We start from the raw sequence: 24,747 nt of genomic DNA on the forward strand, positions 1-24,747 counted from the left end.
ATATATATATATATATATATATATATATATATATATATATATATATATATATATATATATATATATATATATATATATATATATATATATATAAACCCAGTTAACGAATGTAGGCTTTTAATTACTAATTTTGTTTATTAATTACATTACATTAGCAATGCTGTAAAAGGACCCTTATGAAATGGAAAAAAAACTAGCTGTGTATAAACCCCATTGAATAGCTATATAGCTAACACACTAGCTTAGGATTACCATTTAACAAGATCACTGTTGTTCGTCCACCTCGCTTAAATGCTGCCTGATCATTGCTGTTAAATATTACAATTCAAATAATTGTTCAATTTCAATATATAGTTCAGAATGAACATTGAAGCAAATCAATTTCAAATAGGAATGGGTGATTTAAATAGCTGTGTATTACTTTATACATCGAATGGCAAAAACTAAGCTCCTGAACAAGCTTGAACAGCATGTTTTTCCTAATGAGCTTATTTAAGACTATAAATTCTAAACTGTTGATGCTTACCTCTTAACATGCTCACTATTGATCTGCTCCTTCAAAATGTCGTCTGATAACCACCGTTGTGGAGATTGAAATGCAAACATCTCAATCAAATCCACAAAATTGAGTGAATTTTCTTAAAATAAATGGGAAGCCATCTTTCCTCAATTTTATTAGCTTAATTGGTTTCCCAAATTAAGCCTAATAATTGCTTAAAATAATAAGTGAAATTTATTTTTTGATTTTTTTTTTATTAGCGAAATCTTCTCATTATTTTATGATAAATCCAGAATTATTTTTTTTTTTTAAAGACAATATGCACATTATTTTAAATGACCACATACATTTTTTTATGAAAATTACAAGCCTCAAGATTCATTTTTACAGTGTATATGGCCATACAAAATTTGAAGTACACAATGTACGAAAAGGAGTGGGTAACCGCTTGTTTGTACCTTATTTTTGATCAAATAAGTTCAGACTAGGTGAGCAAAATGGACTTCTTTTTAAAAACTATTTTAAAGTTGTTAGTGTAGCCAATGTTTTGCAGTGAAAAAGTGCTGTCACATGGAAAATCTAGACAGTAACTTTAGGTTTACTGCATACCAGTTTTTCCATTGACTTTAAACGTATATCTGCTCCCATCTGCTGTTGGTGCGTGTGCGCTCTGGGTGATACTGGTTGTCGGAGTGTCTATTATCAGATTGAGCTCTTATCGGTCGTGGCTCCAGTAAAAACATTTTTGGGCACCTGTTTACTACAAGCCCTTATTTATATGCTTCCAGGAGCAGAGGATTATGGGATTGTGTGAATTTTATAGGGGAAGTGTGTTGACAAGTTTTAGGCCCTCTAAGGATGAAAGAGCCAAAATATTTAAAGATAACCTGAGTTTTAAGCATGCAACAGGCAGCTGTATTCTGAATTATTGTTAGTTTATTGTAAATTTTTTTGATTGTGAATTTGCATTCATTCTTTTGATGATTGTGGTTGTTGTTGTCAATAGTAATGGTGAAAAATAATAGTAATACAAAAATATTAACCACAATAATAGTGGTAATTTATAAACTTTTAAATTAACTACTTTGATCATTGTTGAATTTGCATGATTGTTATATTAAATTCATCAAAACCATAAATGAGGTATGCTTCTCCAGAATTTAAAAACAATTGTATCATTTTTAATCAATATTTGTATGTTGTTGTTGTTGTTGTTGTTGTTTTTTTTTAGCACTTGGCTATTCTTTTGATTATTTATAAAATACATTTATATTTCATGCTCATTTCGGTTAATACTCTCAACCAACAACTGCCGCTCGTTTACTGAAAATTAACCATTAACCAGTCAGATTAATATATATATATATATATATATATATCACACAAATTAAGTTATTATTTAATAAAAAAATAATTGACTTATCTTATTTTGTGTCTGACAAGTTAAATATTGCATTTTAAAATACTGATTTATTTTAACATGCATACAGCATACAGAACAGCATACAGAACAACAGAGCATCTTCACTCATCTGCAGTGTTTCCAACAGCATAGAAAAAAGAGCAAACTAAATAAAATGAGAATAAAATGCATTGATTTTGCATTTATATAGCTATAAAATGAAAACCTCAGTTTAGTGTGGAGTTATCATTATGCAAAATCAAGTAGATCACTCGATTTGTTCGATTCATAAAGTAAGCTATAAAAGCAATTTTAAAATGTATATTTTATAGTAACTATTAATACCTGCAATTTTCCAAATGGGAAAAGGTTGGTTTGTTGGTTGTACACTAAATCATCAAAACTATATCTAAAGTCATGAGTGGTGCCGCAGCACGCTCTGATGGAGAGACAACCCAGACTCTCCAACTTGTTTGCAAAGCAAAGTTTTGCCTTTACTGCTTCTTGTGCAAAGAGACCGAGGTGTTTATGACGCAGATCCAGGTGAGAGGCAATCACCATCAGCGCTGGTTGGCATCAACTCGTCTGTCAAACTGTGACCAGCAATGTCCTTCTTTCATATCCTCTTTTCATTTTGCTTCTTTGTAATTGCATGTGTTACCGCTCTGCGAGTTAACAAATATGTGTTGCACATTTATGCAGAAAAACTTAAAAAATACAAAATAATGTATTTCAAATGCAATGATGTATTTGAAAATGCATCCTTTCGTTTATCAGTTAATCAAATAATCTGAGCATCCCTAGTTCTTAGTAGTGAAATATTACAGTTTTTTTAATTTAACTATATTTTTACATCTAATAAAATAAAATAAAATGCAAAACAGTGATGAAACAATTGACCATTCAACTTAGGAATACACTTCAAATGGATAAAATGAACATTTATTTATTGTTTTTCCTAATCATTTTGTCACATAGAAATAGTTCTGTCACAGAATCTGCACTGTCACTCTTACTGTTAGCAGAAACTCTATTTATGTTAAAATGCTATGATTTGTTGATTTTAAAGTGGTTTTATATAATCTGTGGTGGTTGTCCTTTGTCCTCACCTTGACCTTACTCCTGGACATGAGCTGTCCAGTTCAACAGTTTTCTGGCTGCTTTCCTCCAGCTCTCGTTGGCTAGTTAAAGATAGTGATTAATTGCGTCTCAGAATAGAATCCATCCATTTGGCAGGCTTTCTGTGGGGCTTCGTTCTTCATCTCATTTTTAGTGACTGTAGATGGCCCTTAAATCACTTCCCTAACAACTGGTTTCATGCAGCGTGTTCATTTGTTTACCTTGTGTTTATGTTCAGAAACATGCCTCTGTGTTTTTGTAACATGAGTCTTGGGCCTGTACTGTCCTTGGTCATGCTAGGAGGCAAGTGGACCGCCATTTAAACTGGGAATGAACAACATCAGCTTTGACAATGAGTTTAAATTTGACTTTGAGATATGTGATGGTTTTGAATTTGAAAATGAGCAGCTGTAACTGCACTCATCAGTCAAAAAAGTTGCACACAATTTTAATACATGCAAATGTTTGTGTACTTTTTATAAAAATGGAAACAAGAACTGCTTTAATTTCTCTAGTTAACTACTTTATCTTCATACTTTGTTGTCTTGTTGAATTCATCATTTTTGATCATTCATCTTGATTTTATATTATTTTCAGCTTCTGTCGTTTCCACCTTTGTCGTCTTTTTGTCTTCATTTTTTGTCTTTTTTTGTTGCTGCATTTTCATGGTTATAGTTGCAGTTTTCATTTTTAGTTCAAGTTTTTCTCTTGATTGCCACCTTAATGTTTTTAACCTCTTTTTGTCATCTTGTTTTTTGCCATCTTCATTGTGCTGGTTTTTGTCAAGTTTATTTATTTTTTTTGCCTTTTTGTCGTATTTTTTATTTATTTATTTTTTTAGGTGATAAGCATTAATAATCGGTCGTGATTTTTTTCCATGGTCGATTCCAATTTTACTATTCTATAGAATTTAATATTCTATATATTCTAAATTGGCCAATGTATTGGAAACTGTATTTGATTTCATATTAGTGACACTTGATCCACACAAAGGAGTATTGATTTATTTGGTGGTTGACAATAGGCTTCTATCTATCTATCTATCTATCTATCTATCTATCTATCTATCTATCTATCTATCTATCTATCTATCTCTCTATCTATCTCTCTATCTCTCTATCTATCTCTCTATCTATCTATCTATCTATCTATCTATCTATCTATCTATCTATCTATCTATCTATCTATCTATCTATCTATCTATCTATCTATCTATCTGTCTATGTATCGATCGATAGATGGATAGATAGATCGATATAAAAATTTTATTTATTTATTATTTATTTATTATTTTTACATATAGTATTGCATTGATTATGCGTTTATATAGCTATAAAATGAAAGCCTCAGTTTAGTGTGGAGTTATCATTATGCAAAAATCAAGTAGATCACTGGATTTGTACGATTCATAAAGTAAGCTATAAAAGCAATTTTAAAATGTATATTTTATAGTAACTATTAATACCTGCAATTTTCCAAATCATCACAAATCATCAGCACTAAATCATCAAAACTATATCTAAAGTCATGAGTGGTGCCGCAGCACGCTCTGATGGAGAGACAACCCAGACTCTACAACTTGTTTGCAAAGCAAAGTTTTGCCTTTACTGCTTCTTGTGCAAAGAGACTGAGGTGTTTATGACGCAGATCCAGGAGAGAGGCAATCACCATCAGCGCTGGTTGGCATCAACTCGTCTGTCAAACTCGACACTTGTAATACAGACTATAGAATACACAAAACAAAGGAGTATTGATTTATTTAGTGATTTGACAATAAATTGTATGATTTCGAAATATGAAGTGAAAAAAAAAAAAACAATGACTTATTGTAAAATAATGCTATACAAAACATTCTGGTACAAACAAAGCAATATAAATAATGATTAAATATGCAAATAGTTTTCTTCCAACAGGTGGCCTATAGAACTGCAGGAATAACAGTGTTGCCTTAGTTAAGGCTGATTTATACTTCTGCGTCACGTGATCGGCGTGACCCACATCGCCTGCCTTGCGCGTAGTTGTGCATTTATACTTCTGCGTGCTGTTTGTGTTGCTCTGCAGTATCACTTCCGATACGCTAGATGCCAGTAGATTTTTATGTTCCTCTGTGTCGAGTTTCTTCGTTTGTATTTTTAATTTATTTTTTGAACGCTACAAGTAGCTAAAACTTGCTCATTCTGAGGCGGGAACCGGCGGATGTGCAACTGTAATCATAAGGTAAACACGAAGCAAAGTTTCCATCTGGAGATCCTTCACAGGATTCGATACTTGTAATACAGACTATAGAATACACAAAACATGTAACTTGTATAGTTTTGGATGACGTTTCTCTGGGGGAAAAGCTCGGAACAGACGTGTGCTTTATGACAGTTGGGTGGTCAGGAAACGCACTGGAATCTTAGTGAATACTTGCTTCACAGAAATGAGTAATATACTCAATTAAAGCTAGAAATCTGTACTTTTAAATGAACTAACTATACTTGAAAACAAAAGTTTTTTTTGGTTTTGTAATTTGTATTAAACGAACGTGAAGTGCAGTCCGTCCTGTCCAACACGCATCACATGACAGCAATTACTCAAAGGCTCACAAACTTGTAAATGGAGTCGCTGTCATTTCTGGAGGAGATTCGCCATCAAGACTAAGTTGTGGAATATTTCAGAAGAGCAGCGCGATCAGACAAAGCATTATCCAAAGGATGATAATGTGTAGAATGGCCATAAATGAGGTTGGTGTCATGGTTAAAAATGTTTAGAAACGAGACGGTTGTTGATCAATTTTATTGGTAGTTCCAAATGTGTAATGTAATCATAAGCTTGGAGTTTTGGAGAAATCGTAAGCAGTTTTGGAGAATTTGATGTTTCCCCATTCAGACAGAATGCCCCAGCATACTGCCCGAGAGGCGTTTCAAAGATGGCCACCGAGTGAAATGACTTGCCTTAAAGGGACTTTGCTTGTAAACACTTGCTCCGTCAGGCTCGTGGCTCTCAGCACCGTCCACGTTCGTCACTGGTACCACGCTGACCAATCACAGAGCTTGTGCTATGCGTCATTGCGACGTTTAGTTACATTTTTTGAGAGGTGCGCGTTAGTGTCAGCATCAGCCACAGCGAGCGGTATGCAACCGCTGTGCCAGACCATACACATGTGCTTAATGCAGAAGTATAAATCAGCCCTTACAGCTATAAGCAACGCTGGTTGTATTTAATATGGATAATACAGAGATGATCTTCTTTGTTTATATCATTATCTTTGACTTTTTTTTCTAACCATTGGTCTACTTGTTTTTTTTAATGGCAACTGTTACAGCTTTTTCTTTCATTTTGGATTTTTTAAAATTGAATTTTCAAAAATGTAAATCTTATGTGAAATACATCTGCTAAATAAGTGTTAAAATCCTGCTGAACCCAAACTTTTTAGTAATTTACCTTGTTATTGTGTTTTGTTGTTGTTTTTGCTTATCTTTTTGTCAGGGTTGTGGATTCTGTGTGCAACTGAATACAAATGATAGTGTTTTTATAAAAAAAAGAGAGTACATGCAGTACAGTACTTCAGATTCTGCAGTAAAGCACCCGTATATGGCCTCTTGTGTTTTCCTCGAGTCCTTAAATTCTTCAGGCATGAAGAGACATCAAAACAGGAACATGTTTAATCATCAACTATGACTGACCTAGAACTTCCCCAACAGGCTTGAGTAAAAACTTCACCAGGTTAAGAGTCAGTGTCAAAACTACACGTGTTTCTGTAAGGTGTGTTCAGACTTCTAGGAAAAAAATAGAAAAGCAGCAGAGAGAAAAACACAGCCCTTATTTCTTACTAGTTTACATTGCGGTTTAGTTTCAGTACCAACTTAAAACCCCTCCTAAACGACTCAAAAACAGAAGTGTTGCATAATAACCAAATTACATAACTATTGAGGAGAGTTGCACCAAAACCTGTTATTGATTCTCAGCTCTACCACAGCAAATGCACAGACCACAGTGTTTTAGAAATGCTATTTTTAGTGTTTCCTTCACATTATAAAGCAACAGTATTGTGGGTGTTTTTTAAAAAGCGATCTTTAACTTCTGTTCGTTCATGGATCATTTCCTTTTTTTAGTTTGTTTCTTCAATGTAGTCTTTTAATTATTTCATAATCCTCTCTTGCAGGTCTTGCTGTGGGGTTGGGTATTGGAGCATTGGCAGAAGTGGCAAAGAAAAGCCTCAGATCAGAAGATAAGAATGGTAAGCTAATTATGCACACAGTGTAGTACAGTGCATTTACATTGTCATTCAGCAAACACTTTTGTCCAAAGAGACTCACAATTGAGGAGGCATTCAGCGATTCAACAAGAAGAGGCAATACACACGAGTAGTGCTAATTATACAAAGCAAATGTTAGGGCTCAGAGAATTAGGGGCTAGAGTATGGAGGGAAAAGTGTTTCTACAGGTGGTTTGTCAAGCCCACTCACCTGCGCGCACACACTTCCTAAATGCACATGTTTTTTTATTTTTTATTGAGTGATTGTAAGAATGTATCTGGTGCAAGAACTGGTTCAAGTGTTCGTTAAAGTGTCAGAGAGATGAGAGAGTGTGTTTTCCACAGGTGGTTTTCAAGCCCACTCACCTGTGTGGAGCATCTTGCTAATTATTAGTCATTGGTCCATTTTATTGCAGCTTATTGATCAGGGCACAGCATAAGGGATAAATTGCATGCTATTAAAGTTTGTGTGTGTGTTTGTTTGTTTGCACTTTAAATCATTAACAGAGTGATGGTAAGTGAGGAAAGAATAAGGAGATGGTTGTGGGTATTTAAACTCACCCACATACATAAAAAAAACATGTTCACTACCAACCAAAAATCTACAGCAAATAGATCTTAACGTGTACATTATTTGCTGCACAGTGAAAATTTTAAGTAAAGGCAATACTGACAAGCCATTGTGCTTACGGTACTATTTATTCTTGCGCAAATGAATGCTATTGCTCTTACAATCGTCTGTGTTTGCTTTACTTATGATGTGTGTGTGTGTGTGTGTAATAATATACATAACATTTATAGAGTTGCCTGTGCTAAAGTGCTTCTAAATTGCCTAAAAGATGTTGTCAAGGCCGAAAAGGAGGTTTAATGTAGAGAATGAGCAGCTTTTGCTGCACAGACCTTAAATATTTATATGCATCTGTGTAATTGGTATGAAAATATGCCACTTTATTATGGTAATGTATACTTTTCTCATTCCTGAAATGTGTAACCTCGTTCACCACTTGTGTGCGTGCGTGCGTGCGTGTGTGTAAATATGGACACCCCTCCCATCATTTATATCTCTCAGCTCGACTTTAAATCTTCTTATGCCACAGGGAGAGAGAGAGCTTTAGTCAGACACACTGTTTTTGAAAGAATATTGCATTGAGTGATCGAAGGTTCATTCAAGATACACATTTTATTGTTTTTTTTTTATAAAAAAATTTCTACTTGCATTATTTATGCATATTTTGTTGTTTTATTTAACTTCTTGTTTTACTTTTAATATTTGTGTTTGTTAGAGGTTGAATTCAAATCCACATTTTATAGTTTTTTTATTTTAATATTGTTTTTATTTCAGTATATTTTTCAGTACATACATTTTTGGTTGGAAAAAAAGAATCATGATCTCAGTTCCCATGGAGAAAAATTATTTGCATTTTAGCAAGAAATGCTTTTTAGCCCTGTTGGATTTAATATATTTCTTACTTTGATACGTTTAAAGGTTGCTTTTGCACAAAGCAACGTGTGCTCCATTTAATTGACACATTTCATATTAATTGCATTTCTGCTTTTTGTTTGGTTTTACTTGACATTTTTGATGCAGATGCTTTTATAATGAGAGTAACCAATGCTGCATTGCACAAATCTCTTATTTTACTACACATGACTTCACATTTATGCATTTGGCATAAGATCTTCCATAGTTGTTGCATTCAAAATATGGATTTGTTTTTATTTCTTCACACATTTGATTTCATTTATTTCGATTAATTTTATTTTATGCATTTGTCAGATATAGTCCGAGGTTAGTTTTGTTGCATTCAAGTTACACTTTTTTTTTCTTTTTTATCGATATCAAAATAAACATGGCTATTAGTATGTTTGTTTTAGCTAATATAGGTTCTAAATGGCTGGTTACTTTTTTAAACCTGGCTGGGGATGGCGAAAAAATTCATTTTAAATTTTGATGACATTAAACATAATAAATCAAATGTTTGTCAAACAGGCCAAACGTTTTGCTCATATAATCAATTGAACACAAATTTAGTCTTTCATTGGTTATTTTAACCCTTGTGTATTGTTCAAATTGAGTACCCTTTCGTTAGGGTGGTTTTCCCTATTGGTAAGTGGTGAAATTTGTCACTTTTATGTTGATCATCAGTTGGCAACAGTAACCTTTTAGAAAGGCCTGGACAAAAAGTAAATGGAACAAAAACAGCCACAAACGTAACGAAAGGGTAGTAAATTTGCCCAGAATGTAGCGTTGGGTTTTGGAAAAATTCTAAAGCATTTTTACAAAATACATGCCAAAATAAGATTTGTCAGCAAAAATTATCCCAGAGTAGGTTTTGGCCAAATAAAGACTCAGTCACCCCAGAGTGGATGAAAACATTCCCAATAGCACACGAGTTAAGATATTTCTTGATTTTGCCATCTTCAGAGTTTCATTATGTCAGTATAGCTTCATATGGGAACTTGGAGCAAGTGTGTTGTGAGGACAGAGGTCCGCAACTAGATCTAATCTACGCAGCCTTGCTGGATAATGATTACCTTTGACCTCATCGTCACGTCCAGAAATAGCTCTAATGTCCTCACCAAGATAATGACAGCCCTGATCCAACAATTTGTGGGGTTTTGTTTACATGGACTCAGCAGCAGAGATAGAGATTACCCTTTATGTTTCACATAGCCGAAACAGTTGTTGTCTGAGACTTCTTAACCTCTCTGTATATAAAAGTGTCTATTCATTCCATTAGGCACCATTGTTTTTTTTTTTTTTTTAAGGGATAGTTAATCAATTTTTGTAATTTATTAAACACTCAAATTGTTCCAAAGACGCTTTGTATACATTTTGAAGACTGTTGGAAACTGCAGCTGTTCTGTTGACTTCCATAGAATTTCTGGTCACACTTTAAGGTGAATTTCTTGCATTAACTAAGACTTTTAACTCCATAAACCCCTAACTTGCTGCTTTTTAATGAGTTGTTGAGGTAGTAGTCAGGTTTAGATATTGGGTAAGATTGGGGATGTAGAATAAGTTCATGCTAAATATGCTCTTTATCAGTACAAATATACAGCAAATATCTTAATAATAGGCAGGTTATATTCCACCAGTTTAAGTTAATAGTTAAGAATTGGTAGAATTGTAAAATTCCTGTATCTAATGTCAAAGCTGCTTTGCATCTGTACATTCAGAAATGGCAAATGGAATGAGATGAATGTACAAACAGAAAGTGGTATAAAGTGAATCCGTTAGTAAATGAAAGAAATTACTTTTCGAAAATTTTAGAAATTTTGAAAACAGAAATAACCAGGTTTTAGATACATAGTGTAGAATTGGACACTCAAGACTTTAGGTTTTTGCACACTGAAGTACAAAATTTCCGTATGCGATTTTTATTTTTTTATATTAATATGTGAAAAATTTGTCTAATAAGCAAACCTTGCACAACGATGCCTGTTATTTAATCCATTATGAAAAAACGCAAAATATTCTGGAGTAGGGATGGCATGAAAAACGATATGATTTCGAATCATGATGAAATTGATGTCAATAACAATAAGCTCTTGACTTATTGTTATTGAGCAGAAATGTGCAACAATCGGAATCTAAAAGTGTGTCGATATTAGAGATATACCGAATTTTCAGCCACCGAAAATGTATCTGCCGAAAATGTTATGCCATTAAGTGGACCCTTTAATTTTTTGTGGCTTCAGTCATTGTTGGGGTACTCTTAAATCTGGAAGCAATAACAACTTTTTTGAATGTATATAGTTATCGTTCAATATGGAAAATAATTATCAAGATTGCATTTTTAGCCATATTGCACAGCCCTAATTCGGAGTCATGTCAAGCAGTCATGCTTTGTTCACCTCTCTTTTCCAATGTAGAAAAAGAAAGAGGAATAGGCTGCATATTGTGTTTATTCAATACTACATAGAGAAGGAGAGTTCAGCTTATTATAAAAGAGCTGCGCTTGATCCCGAAATGTGTTTATGCGTTTTGAAAAGTTTATTTCAGGAATTCAGTGGAATTTTGATACACTGCTTGTGATACTTCATACATTCACGCAAGTAAACAAATCCTGAACAGAGACTGGCAGTACCTTAAGGCATTATAAACGATGGTGGCCATGTTGACGTGTCGAAGCAACGGAACGAAAGCGGACTATGGTTTCTATAATGCAATAGATCAAATGTATGGAGACAGACGCACACAACACACACTTTTACACACCAAACAGTAGCAAGGCAGAGGTACACCAGCCACTGATGGGTTCTCAACTGTCCGCCACAGTGTCTTTATTTTATCCACTGTGTTTGTGATAAAATTATCTGTAGCTCAAATGACGGCAATCTATATTTAGCTTTTCACTTTTCGACTCTAAACTGTCAAAACACCTTTCAAAGTGCTTTTTCGGATACGAAAAGCGGAAAAAATCTAACCCAGTTTAAATTTTATTACGAGCTAAAGTTTCGGAGGCACTCTGTCAATATGATTGACACAACGTGAGTTAAATTTTTTTTTTTATTATTTATTTTTATTTTTAAGATTATTTTTTAATATTCTTTTTTCTTTGTTACGTGCGACAATTATGGATGAAAATTTTGGATTCAGTGTGTAATAACCTTTACACACATTTATTGAAAGGGCAGAGAAACCATTTTTTGTATTTTTTTGAATATCTTTTTATTATAGTTTTTGCAGACATGGAAAAACAAAGAACAGGCAGACAAACACATGTAACAATCTGTGCAAAATGTAAAAAAGCATGAAACAAGGGCAAATGGCGACATAAGACAAAAATGAGCTACAAAAAGACACCGCAATGCATGTAAAGCGAGAAACTTAAAAATCTTCAGAAATTGAATGACATTCATTAGTTTTTATGTTGTGTTAGGAAAAAAACACTTGATCTCAAACAGACTTCCCAGAGGTGGCATATCTAATTATTTCCAAATGTAAAATGGAGGTACTCCAAGAAGCCGGTCAGAAAAAAAGAAGCCTAACATTTTTCTTCCAGAAACAAAGGATAACTTGGCTGTGATCATGCCATACTGAACAGGTAACCGTACATTTTGGTTGAGAGTCTCCAGAAAATCTGACCAGCCAAAATTGCTATCATTGGGTCAGGGAGTAAAGCACAATCGTTAATTTGTGACTTTTGTAAGGATATTTTGACTATAAAACATTTTATGTTCATTTGAACATGTTTCCAAATGAAATTACAGAAGGTTTTTATTTAATCAAGGGAAATGCTGAAAATGTTGCTCCTGTAACAGATTTAGAATATTTATCACTGACTAAATCCAAAGTTCTATGACCTTTTCTTAGTTTGTTGTTGTGTATGTTGTTGTTTTTTGTGTATAATTCTTAATTATTATGAAACTGTTATAATAATTGGTCACCATTGACTTCCATTGTATTTTTTTTCAGTACTAATGAAGTCAATGGTGAGCACTCATTCTGGAAGTCAACTAATTTAAAAGTTCCATTCAATTCAATATATTGACAAACTTGAAATTTCACACAGGAAATAAGAAGGCAGTTTTGGACAGCAGCCCTTTCCTATCGGAGGCAAATGCGGAGCGTATCGTCCGGACTCTGTGTAAAGTGCGTGGAGCGGCACTCAAGCTCGGCCAGATGCTCAGTATACAAGGTAAGAGAATGTTGTTTTTCTAAAGCAAGTCGTCACGTTAGACAAGGTCACTTTTAAGAGATTTGTTGGGTGGTTGAGGCTTCCTCCATGACTGACAGAGTTCATAACCTGCGGCTGCTTCCAGCGTCTGGGTGGTCGTAAGTCACTGACTGCTCTTAAGTTAAGCTGATACGTGATAGAGGCCTGTTTCATGTTTACAGCCTGATGATATGAGTTGCTGAAATCCACTTACAGAAAGGCACAGAGAAATTGGAGATGTGTTTTTTATTTCCTCTCTGATATTCAACCGTCTAAAGATAAAATAACCTCATGCGGCCTTGCTGCATTATTCTCCACACAGTGGTGGGAAATGGATGGTCCTTTTTCTGCTTGCTGACAGTTCAGAGTCTTAGTACACTGCCTGTTTAGAAATACTTGAGGTTTTTTGGTTCAAATGGACTGAAGATATTTGGATCTAAAAAGGATTACAATACAATGTAGGTCTGTGCCAGTAAATTTGAAAAGAAATGCTTTAATAAATTTTTTTAATAAATTGTATTATTTTAATACTTAAAAATAATAAAATTACAGGAAAAAGTTGATAAACGTAAAAAAAATCAAGGAAAAAAAGAAATGCAATAAAATACAATATACTCTACAGCTTGTTTACAAAAGCAATCATGAATCTGGATTTGGCTTTGCACTGGATGATGTGTATGTGCGCTCACAGATTTGATTAAGCCAGAGGTGCCCAAAGTAGGGCTCGCGGGCCAAAGTTGGCCCATGCTGACCTTTGGTTTGGCCTGCCGTACTATCTGAAAAGAGAAGGAGAATGATATGGAGTTGAATGGGGCGAATGCCTTCGACAGCGGTCGTTATTTCGAATTTAACGTAACCTTTTGTTTCTTTGTTTAATCGAGGAGCTACAAAAAAGCCAACTCAAATGAAATGTTGTAAATGAATCAGACTTTAAAATGTAAATACTACCACTTGACAGATAGAGGACAATGCACTAGACATAAGCAAGCAAATCAAGGTAAAGGCAGGAGTAGCTCAACTAGTGTATTCAGCATTGATTTCCTTTGCATTATACAGTAAATGGCATTGTTTATGTTTTTACTAGTTCATAGTTCATTATAAAATGTTACAAATCATACTGCATCATTAATTAATATGTTTTCAAGCAATGTTTTCTAGTTATTTTTAAAACAACAAGTAAATTAGATAATTACAGGTGGCAAATTAATGGTAATACGGTTTGATATATTCAACTTCGACCCACAGCCCTTAGTCAAGTTTGGTTTTTGGGCCTTTATAAGAAAAGGTTTGGGCACCCCTGGATTAAGCCATATGTTGGGTTTTGTATTCTGTCTTGAATTCTGATCACTAGCTTTCTCACAAATGGGAAATCTGAATGCACTGATTTCTAACATACACTAAAACAGCTCTCTCTTATTCTTTTTTTTGCGTTGGATTTGTTTAGGCTATTATTAGTCTAAATTGTTAGTGTTCATTTTAAGGCTCACATGTTTTTAGGCTTTAGATTTTTCATCTACATTAGATTTATTCATTTAGCATGTGCTTTGAAATGAGAATAAAAGAATCACTTAAAATCACCATTTTAGCAGTAGTTTTTAGTTTTTGGTTTCTTTTTAGCTTTAGTTTAAGACCTCAAGTCGCTGTGAGCAACATAGTGCTGTGTGTCCATGCACTAGCCAAAGGGTATCGGCGCTGACCGCTATAATTATTTATTTATTTTATTAAATTCTTCCTTATTTCGGTAGCGCTTTTTACACTATAGATTGTGTCAAAGCAGCATTACATAGATGAAGAAAATAAAAAAGCCATAGTATATCAAATTGTGGAACATTCCAGCAATTCAGACAGGAGAGTAATGAACAATGCTGGCGTAGTGCTCTAGTAAATTAAAGCTGCTTCGGTTCAGTTTAGTATAAATGTCACTGTTGGAGTTCAGTTTATTTCAGATCAGTGTAATGTAAGTGAAATTGCTGAAGGCACTTAATCACTGAAGAGCAACTCTCCCAATCCGCAGCTCCACTTGTCCACTTAATTATTATTGAATTCTTGGAGCATAGTGTGTGTCGGAAAGGGTTTGGTGCATATTTTATGAAAGAGTGTCTCTCCTACAGGTGGTTTGTCAAGCCCACTCACCTGTGTAAAGCACACTCAGAATTATACAATGTTTTTAAAGAAATATGGAGTGTTTTCAAGGGCTCTCTGTATTCATGGTTGAATTTAAAACCCTTTCATTTATTGTAGGCAGTCTTAAGAGCATCAGGTGTTTTTTTTGTTTGTTTTTGTATAGCACAATTCAGCTTTAACAGCATATCAGCTGTTTTAAAATGTTGAAATGAAGAGTTTAGATGCAAAAACCTGAAGTGCCATCTGAAATGTTCCTCTACGTTTTTCTCAGCTTCCTATGTTTGTTTATTTATTTCAGATTAAAGGCCTCAAAAAGAACATATTCTCTCTATTAAAGTGAAATTACTGAACCCACGAGCAGCGTTTGATTTGTAAATGAACCATTTTCGGAACAAAACCAGGAAATAAAAGTCACAGTGACAGATGCCCACCACACATTTTTAGTTTTCCCGGAACATTACGTCACTAAACGGTGATGGCGCTAAAAAAGAGCATCACATTTCTGAACAGTCTTGTTTATTTATTTATTTTTTTTGATTTTTTTATTTATTTTTGCATACTGTATATGGGTCAATCATGGATAAAAAAAAATATATCTACAAAGCCTAAATCTTATGGAACATCACTTTTAAGTATCACACCATGGGACATTTCAGTTAACTTCACTATTATACGCCAAGTGAAAATAAATGATAATCTTCAGTTTACAGTAAGCTTACAGTTACCTCTTCCGTCATGTTTTCTGGTTGACTTGAGATCGCTTTGCTTCTGTCTCCCGCTATCCTGATCCAGGGATGCAGTTCCATCCTTACGAGATCCCTTTTGATCAGACTAGTTATCAGATTTACTCATGGTTTAAATTTTTTTTGAATATGCTTGACTGCCTCTGCTTTTTTGAAAACACGAATATCATTTAGGTGGGCCACTTTGCCATTATTTATTTTTGCTTCTCACTGAAACGATAATCACAAAACAATAATCACCAACCAATGAGATTGATTTGGTCGAAAATTTTGTTGTAGGTCAATAGTAACATGCCTTCTGCTTTAACTTTGGCATGGTGGCGCACAGACAATCCACACAGCTTTGTTAGCTGTTTTTTACTCATTTACTCTCTCACACACATGCAGGTATTCACCAAAATTTAATGCTGCAAAAGTTAATGCTGGATCAATTAAAATAAATATCAGAATGCAATATGTAAAAAACCGACTTTCTGGAACAGGATCCGGCTCAAATTAAGCACTGTCTACAAGCCTAAGCCTAACCCTCATTTTAGACAAACAATAATTCAGATGTCACTTCTGAAACAGGTTTCTGCATCTGAACTCTTCAAACTAAAATTAAGTAAACGGAGCTCTGATGAGCATAAGGTAATTTATAAAAAAAAAAAAAAAAAAATCTTGCTGCCCTCAAACATTGGAACAGCCTAGATAAGATATTGAGAGCATATAGAGAACCAACACTGTGCTTTCCAGTTCAGAGCTCTTGAAAAGTTGCCTGTTGTTGCCTCAGTCTGCATCTACTAACATCGTCTGACTTCTTTCATGACACAAATGGCCCTCTTCTCTGTGCAAATATGTTGATTATTTCTGGTAGGCCTGTGAGCTCTTTCTCCCCCGCTCTGTGTGCATCAGTTGACTGGAAAGCGAAGCCGAAAGCGTCTCTGTCACCCGATGAAGAATGCAGCGCTCAGATTATTGCAGCACGGCCTCCATGCATGACATTTCCAAAGCTCTGCCCCAGCTCATGCACTGGACAGCGCGTCATTCTCATCATGACAGGCAGTGTTTTGTAAGCTGACGATTGCACGGCTGGCAGTGAAGGACAGCGACAGTGCTGCGATCGGCGAAGCTCAAAATAAGCCCACTGCTATGCCAGAAACGTGACCTTTACGATATACCCCAGGAAGTTCTGGCCTGGAGTACACAATCAGACATTAAGACATGGCGTATACAATCTGTTTCTGTAGATTCGTTGGCCAGAGATCTCAGATTTTTAAATGACTATTTAATTTCACATTCTACAATTTATTGAATGTTAGTGACAAACTAAAATGGGAATGCAGTAGCGTTCAAAATTTTTGATTCAGTACGCTAGTTCAGAAAGGACATGTTAAATTGATTTGATAAAGTGAAGGTAAAGACATTTATAAAAAAAAATTGTTCTAATAAAGATGTTTTCTATGTTAACAATTGTCCAAAAAAAACTTAAGAATTGTGTTTCAACTCATTTTAAATTAGTAGTTTGAAAAAAGCAGGTGGCTCAGTGGTTAGAGTACTGGTTTGAGCCCCGTTTGCAAGTTCGTCCAGTGTTCGTGTGGGTTTCCTCCGGGTGCTCCGGTTTCCCCCGCAGTCCAAAGACATGCGCTATAGATGAATTGAATAAACGATATTGGCCGTACTGTATGTGTGTGAATGTGAGAGTGTATGGGTGTTTTCCCGTGATGGGTTGCAGCTAGAAGGGCATGCGCTGTATAAAATGTATGTTAGATAAGTTGGTTCATTCTGCCGTGAGAACCCCTGATGAATAAAGGGACTTAAGGCTGATTTATACTTCTGCATCAAGTGCACGCGTGTGATCCAGCGCAGCCTTTGTGCAGTAGCTTGGCCCTCGCCGTGGCTGACACTGATGCTGATGCGCAAGCTCTGTGATTGCTCTGCTTGGTAGCTGTGACGAGTGTGGGCAGTGCTGAGAGCTGCGAGCCCGCTGGAGCGAGTGTTTACAAGTGTCGAGTCCTGTAAAGGAGGTCCAGATGGAAACTTTTGTTTTGTGTTTACCTTTGATTACATTTGCACGCCTGCCGGTTCCCGCCTCTGAATGAGCGGGTTTGAGCAACTTGTACATTAGGTTAGCATTCAGAAAAAACTAAATACCCGCAAAGAAACTCTACACAGAAGAACATAAAACCTCACTGCCAGCTAGCGTTTCGGAAGTGTTACTGCAGAGCAACACACAGTATGCAGAAGTATAAATGCACGACTACGCGCAAGGCAGCATTTCTTATGTGAGATTGCCGGCTGTGCAGACGAGTATCAAATATTGCAAATTAGAAAAGGTTGGTCAGTTGATTTATGCTACTGTAAGTAAAGTTTATACAGCAATAATTCTCCAATACCGATCACAGAACCATTAACGTCAGAACTTATACTTCAGTCTTTTATAATGTAGCACTGATACCGATAAAGTACTGAGTTTCGGTACCCATCCCTAGTTCAGATACTTTCTCTTTATCAATGATAACAACTTTAATGGAGTCAGGTTGATTACAATGGAGTCAGATAAATAATTAATTTCAGGGTTTCTGCAGGTTTTACGAAGTTTAATTTAAGACTTTAAGACATTTGTATGACCATTATGAATGAAATTTACATTTTAAGCAGGTCACACATCGGAAGCGCCGCGACACGGCGTGCACATGACAGTTAAAAGTATCACACACCAGACGCGGACATTCGCATGATATTTAACATGAAACTAATCAGATGGCGCTCTGTGGCGCAGCAGAGAAATGAACAGTGTCCTGAGTCGTGGCTGGGTGCCGCGGACAGCCGCCGACTTGCAGCGCCGGTGTGTGTACCCTGATAGAAACCTATAGTTAGAATTCTGAAATGTATGGAGCGGCGCTTCTGGTGTGCGACCTGCTTTATACCGGGCTAAACTAAAGATTTTCACTTGCCCTATAAAAACTACTAAAACTTTATACATTTAATAATACAACAACAATAATAATAATAATTATTATAATTTTGTTTGAATATTTTCTTTATTAATTTTCATATATATTCATTCACAAGCCCTGTAACCCAGAACAAAAATACCTGTCAATTACTTCAGTCCACAATAATGATAATTTAATAATAAAAAATCTAGATCAGGTCAGTATCCTCAGCAGCAAATAAATGGAGAACTTTTAAGCAAATGTTACTTTAAGGAAAGTAATTAAATGCTATTTTTAAATAAAAAGTTAAAAGTTTTAGTGAGATTTGGTTTGTTGATAATTGTATGGGTGTTATTGGCCAGAAAGGGTAACATTTCGGTAGATTTAAGACTTTTTAATGCCTAAAATTTAACTTTTGGTATTGAAGACATTTTAAGACCCCGTGGATACTTCTGAATTAAAACACGCCATTCTTCAACTGCTTTCTGTTTTCGATTATTGGTTCAGAATAGCAGCGTAAGCTTCGAGCCAGACTTTAGTGCCACTTTATCAATTTAATGTGCCATTACTGAAATCAAATATAATAATAATAATAATAATACAGTCCTATTATTTTGCTCATTGCTTTATTTTTGTTCAACAGTTCACTTAAAGGTCAGCAAGTGCCCTTTTGGTGTTATTTAGGACACAACAATGTGTACATAACAATAGTGCTTTGGTCTAGCGCGTTTTTGACCTTTAAATGTAGTCTGAATTAATGGATGGCTGCACTTAATCCTGCACACGTATTATTGGATCACTCGAAGCTACAGATGTTATTAAGAAAGGCAGCAAATTAATACTTTGATAATACATTAAATCTAACGGTTATTAATAGAATTACAATTTTGAACGTTAAAAGTGAAGTTTTGTTCCTCTCCACTGGCTTGCTCGGTTTGGGACTTGGAGCTGCGCATTGATGGATTTGCTCTTCAATGTTTGGACTTCCACCAGTGAAAATTAAACCACACTGAACTGATCTTCAACTCTGAAAACTGGACTGACAGAGTTTCAATTTACTAGAACTTCTATGTTAAGCTGCTTTTTAAAAGCTGCAATATATAAATAAATATTAATTTAATTGAATTAACCACCTAAAAATAATGGTTCACTGATTAATCAACATGCTTTGAGTGATTTGAGTGATCAGCTTTTGAAGTTCATAAAAAAGATAAGAAAATAAATCATATTATAAATCTTTTTTTATTGAACCTAATGCCAACTGATTCGACTGAAGCTGTTTAACCATACATGATTACTGTTCTCTCTGAATCAACTGGAGATTTGAATGTAGCCCTATGATCGTCAAAGTTTTAGTGAACATGTAAATCATGATCATTTTGAATTCAGATGATTATGATCATGACCACAATCTTTGAACAACAAATCTCACAGCTCCAGTTGCCCTGTCAATCCATACATGTAAACAGGATTCTAGAGATGGTTTCAGAAGAAGCAACTGTGTGACAGATGTACATTACTGTAAACAAGTCTTAAGGAGAGAGGGAGGGAGAGAGAGAGAGCGAGAGAATAACAACCTGCCTGATCTAAACCCATCAAGAGCTTCTCACGGTGCGAACGCACAATATCTGACAGATTTTTCAGAACTGCTTGTCTGTAGATCATAACTAAGTTTAAAATATTAAGGCTTATCTTGACAGTTGCCATGGTTTTTATCCTGGTTAACTTGTTTGACCCAGATCAGTGTGATGACCTCACATTTTCTGAGGAGATAGTGAGGCAGAGGAATGTGGGCTGCATATTGCCAGAAATTAATATTGTTGGTAATATTCTATAGCAAACATTAGAAAAACTCTAGAGAGCTTTACACCATTCTTTATTCTGAATGCCCACTATACAAGCACAACTGACTTTGGTCCATTAAATCTCTTACATAATATCCTCCTTTTTTATCATACCCATGCGTATACTGTGTAAAAATTCTCCACAATAAAAGATCATGTGCTATTAGTTTAGTAACAAGTAGTTCAAATTTCTGTACTAATGTAATTATATTTGGTACAAGGACTCTAGTGATATTTTGGTATCTGTCAGCTTTTATTATTTTTTTTCCTTCACGGTTTTATTTCTAGTCAACTGTAGCATTTGTAATTTAGTCAAATGCTAAATTTTCTGTTTTCTTTTTTACATCATACTGAATTCATACCAGTTATGTACATTACTCCAGTCCTCAGTGTCATATATGATCCTTTAGAGATGTATAGATTCTAAATAGTTGTGATACTTAGTATTTTTGTTGGAAATATACTTTTTAGGATTCTTTGATGAATAAAATGCTCATGAGGACTTGAAGAGATGATGCCAACCCTGCGAGGACTTCAAGGACAGCACAAAGTCTTAAGCAATACACAAAATGTTCTCAATTATTTTGTTAATCAGATCACTTCATTGAAAAACGTTTGTTTTTTTTTGTTGTTTTTTTTTAAGTACTCATAGATCCAGTACATATGTAGTATAATTGCAGGTTAACCATGTATGTGCATGACCACTGTACTGTCCACTGTATAACACCTTGACTCTTTCTGATTTGGATTAATATTTAATAATGTGCACATTTTGTAAAAGTTGCTTTGTAGTGATAATTATTACACTAAAGTGCTCCACTCAAAACTCCACTTTTGCTGCTTTCTTATTTTCCTTTAGCTTAAGGCTGGTTTATACTTCTGCGTCAAGCAATCGGCGTGACCCATGGTGCGTCGTGTTTCCGGCGAGCGCGTCAAGTATTAAAACCTTCACAGTCCTCAGCTGTGAGCGCACACTCAGTGGAGAACATCGCTTGCGACAAAGACTCACGCGCACAAACAGCTCGTAAGCTTGTGGAGTGAACCAAACGGAGTGTATTTCCAGAGTGGACAGCGACAATGTACGTTGCAACAAATGCAACAAGTTGTTTTTTTGTATAAGCGGAAACGCAAGCAATCTGGCTAAGTGAAAGTGTCTTTCAAAGGTGCATTAACTGCAGAAAGGCAAATGAAAAGTTTTTGACTGCCTAGCTACTAACTGTAACGTTACATCATCCACATTGTTATGCCAGCAGTCAAATCACCTAAAGTAGTATAAAATTAATAGTTAAATAAACACATTCGGTTACAGTGAAAACAGTATTTTTTCTGCAGTAGCGTAAATAAATCTTAAACATTAAAAATGCTTTTACATCAGCTGTATTTACAAATTTAGCCTATGGATGGCCTAAAAAAAACAATGCTTATAAAGAAATTATTTTAAAAAATTGCTTATTTTGTTGGCGCAATAGCCTAGTGGTTAGCGCGTCGACATATGGTGCAGTAGCACGTCAGGGCGACGCGAGTTCGAATCCCGGCTCGACGACATTTCCCTACCCTACCCCCCTCTCTCTCTCTCCAACTTCGCTTCCTGTCTAAATACTATCCTATCTAATAAAGGCAAAATGGCCAAAAAATAAATCTTTAAAAAAAAAAAAAAAAAAAAAATTTGCTTACTTTACATTGCAAGATGCTCAAACTGTATTAAAAACACAGTTAACTCCCAAAACACTGTTAACTCATTTATGTGAATGTGTTAATGAAAAACCATAAAAATTATCCCATTTATCTGCATTTTGCAACTCAAAGAGGGTATTTTCAACTGCAGGGAGCACAAAAAACCAAGAAAGGTCCCGACCTCTGACAGAAAAGGCAGACATGTTGGTTTTACTCCAGAAGAATAGAGAGTCATTTTCCTTCAAACCATTTTTATTATTAAAAATGTAATAATAAAGTGTTAATAATAAGTGTTGTTAATTCTGTTCAATTTAGTTTTTCGTAAAAAAAAAAAAAAACACTACAAAAAGTAACCGTTAAAGTACCAAATCGATAAGTGGTATCGATAAAAGTAGTAATACTGTTAAAACCTTAACGATACCCATCCCTAATCTCAACGCCTTGAAGCAGGCAAAGTTGTTTTAGTTACATGTTTAAATATACCGACAGTAGAATAAAACAAACTAGCAGACTGTCTAAAGAAACAAAGCTGTAACGCATACATTGCTGAGCAACAAAGACGGTGAAACCTTTAAAAGTAAAAGCCATTCTCCCCGATCAACAGTTACCTTTTGCTGCTTATACCCTGAGCAAAGCATTTTCAAACATGAGTGAAATACCAACCCTTAAACCAGCTAAACATCAAAGCAAAGTTGAGGAGATAAAGTGGGGGAGAAGTACTGTACATTAACATCCTCTCCTCAGGCCATGACTCAACAATAGTAAATGGATTGTATATTGAAATACATCAATGTTTCTGTTGATCATCACTACAACCCTGTAGTCATAAACGTTTAAATAGCATCAAACATGGTAGTGAAAGAAGATCACGAGCAGATGACGTGTGTATGGTGAAAAGCACATGATTTCCCCAAGACAAATAGCAGAGATGTGTATTGGAGCTGATGCTCAGAATGTCCCTGTAGTCCTTCATTAGCATAGAAGGAATGGTGTATATAATGTTTTCTCAGCTTACAAGTTGTTTACAGTGTTACAAAAATCACAGTTTCCACAAAAAAATATTAAGCAGCACAACTGTTTTTAATGTTGATTACAATATGAAATGTTTTAGGCTGCAATATTAAGATGATTTCTGAAGGATCATTTGACACTGAGGATTGGAGTAATGATGCAGAAAATACTGATTTGACTTCATAGGAATAAATTACATGGAAAAAAAAACATGAAAATACACATCATTTATTATTTTAATTTCATTGTTTTGGCTGTATTTTAAACCAAAGAAATGTGGCTTTGATTTAACTTAAACAGTAGTATATCTGTAGGGTTTATGGTAGACAAGTATTACAGCAGCTTGCCATGTTATTAGTAATTACACAGGAAATTAATAGGAAATGTACTTTCATATTAAATTTGTATATAAATGGATCCCTCGGGTAGGACTATATTATGCCAGCTATAAACCGTTCCATCAGTTTCACTTGACGAACAGCATTTGTATTGTACCAACACTGAGTATTTGTTTTGTAATGTTCTAGATGATGCATTCATCAACCCACAGCTGGCCAAGATTTTTGAGCGTGTGCGACAGAGTGCTGACTTCATGCCTATCAAGCAAATGACGGTACCATCTGCCTAAATTACTCATAAATTAACATTAATTCAAATAAATTCGGTATTTGAAAAAGTTTAATGTCTGTTACTGGTTGCAGAAAGCTCTGAGCAATGACCTGGGCCCGAACTGGAGGGATGAACTGGAGATGTTTGAGGAAAGACCTTTTGCTGCGGCCTCCATTGGTCAGGTCCATCTGGCCAGGATGAAGGACGGTCGAGAGGTTGCCATGAAAATACAGGTGAGTTGTAGTACTGTTTTGAACTGTTTTGCAACTAGTGAAATTATTTATCATTGTTCACATTAGTTAATGAAAATAAAGTCATTCATTGTTATTTCTTGATAATTCAGTGCATTACCATATGCTAAGAAGCACAACTTGGGATTTTAATAATGCATTAGGAAATATTAAACTAGAATTAATAAATGCTGTACAATTCTTTTTCATTCTTCATGTTAGTACATGCATGAACCAACATTAACTAATGGAAATGTGTTGTAAAGTGTAACCACTATGCAGCTTTTTACCTAATTTTCCCCCCTGCAATTCTGATGGCAAAACAAAAACAACTGAAAAGGACACCATAAAAACAAGTTTAACCATGAAAATATTAAGAAATAAACTTGTAATTACAATTTTTAGTTCGTATTTACCCTTAAACATGTCTAAAAATGTTTATGTACAGTTCTCAGTATAAATGAGTACACCCCTTCTGAAAATTGTTGTTTTTATCATTTTCTCTGTGAAAATAGCATATATACATAGTTGAAGTCAGAATTATTAGCCCCCCTTTGAATTTAGTTTTCTTTTTTTATATATATATTTTTTAAGATAAATATTTATATGATGTTTAACAGAGCAGGAACATTTTCACAGTATGTCTGATGATATTTTTTTCTTCTAGAGAAA

The 24,747-nt window shown here is 34.9% G+C and overlaps 1 protein-coding gene across 1 annotated transcript in view; it reads left to right on the top strand.

Annotated features, from left to right (window-relative positions):
- Window positions 1-24,747, top strand: part of coq8aa (coenzyme Q8A, genome duplicate a) — a 62,893-nt gene that overhangs the window by 20,706 nt on the left and 17,440 nt on the right. The window contains exons 5-8 of the mRNA XM_056480858.1: window positions 7,168-7,242; window positions 12,779-12,904; window positions 23,764-23,849; window positions 23,938-24,078. Of these exons, the coding sequence (XP_056336833.1) occupies window positions 7,168-7,242; window positions 12,779-12,904; window positions 23,764-23,849; window positions 23,938-24,078 (428 nt within the window). The remainder of the gene's footprint in view (window positions 1-7,167; window positions 7,243-12,778; window positions 12,905-23,763; window positions 23,850-23,937; window positions 24,079-24,747) is intronic.

Source organism: Danio aesculapii, chromosome 20, assembly GCF_903798145.1.
Source record: "Danio aesculapii chromosome 20, fDanAes4.1, whole genome shotgun sequence".
Lineage (NCBI taxonomy): Eukaryota > Metazoa > Chordata > Actinopteri > Cypriniformes > Danionidae > Danio > Danio aesculapii.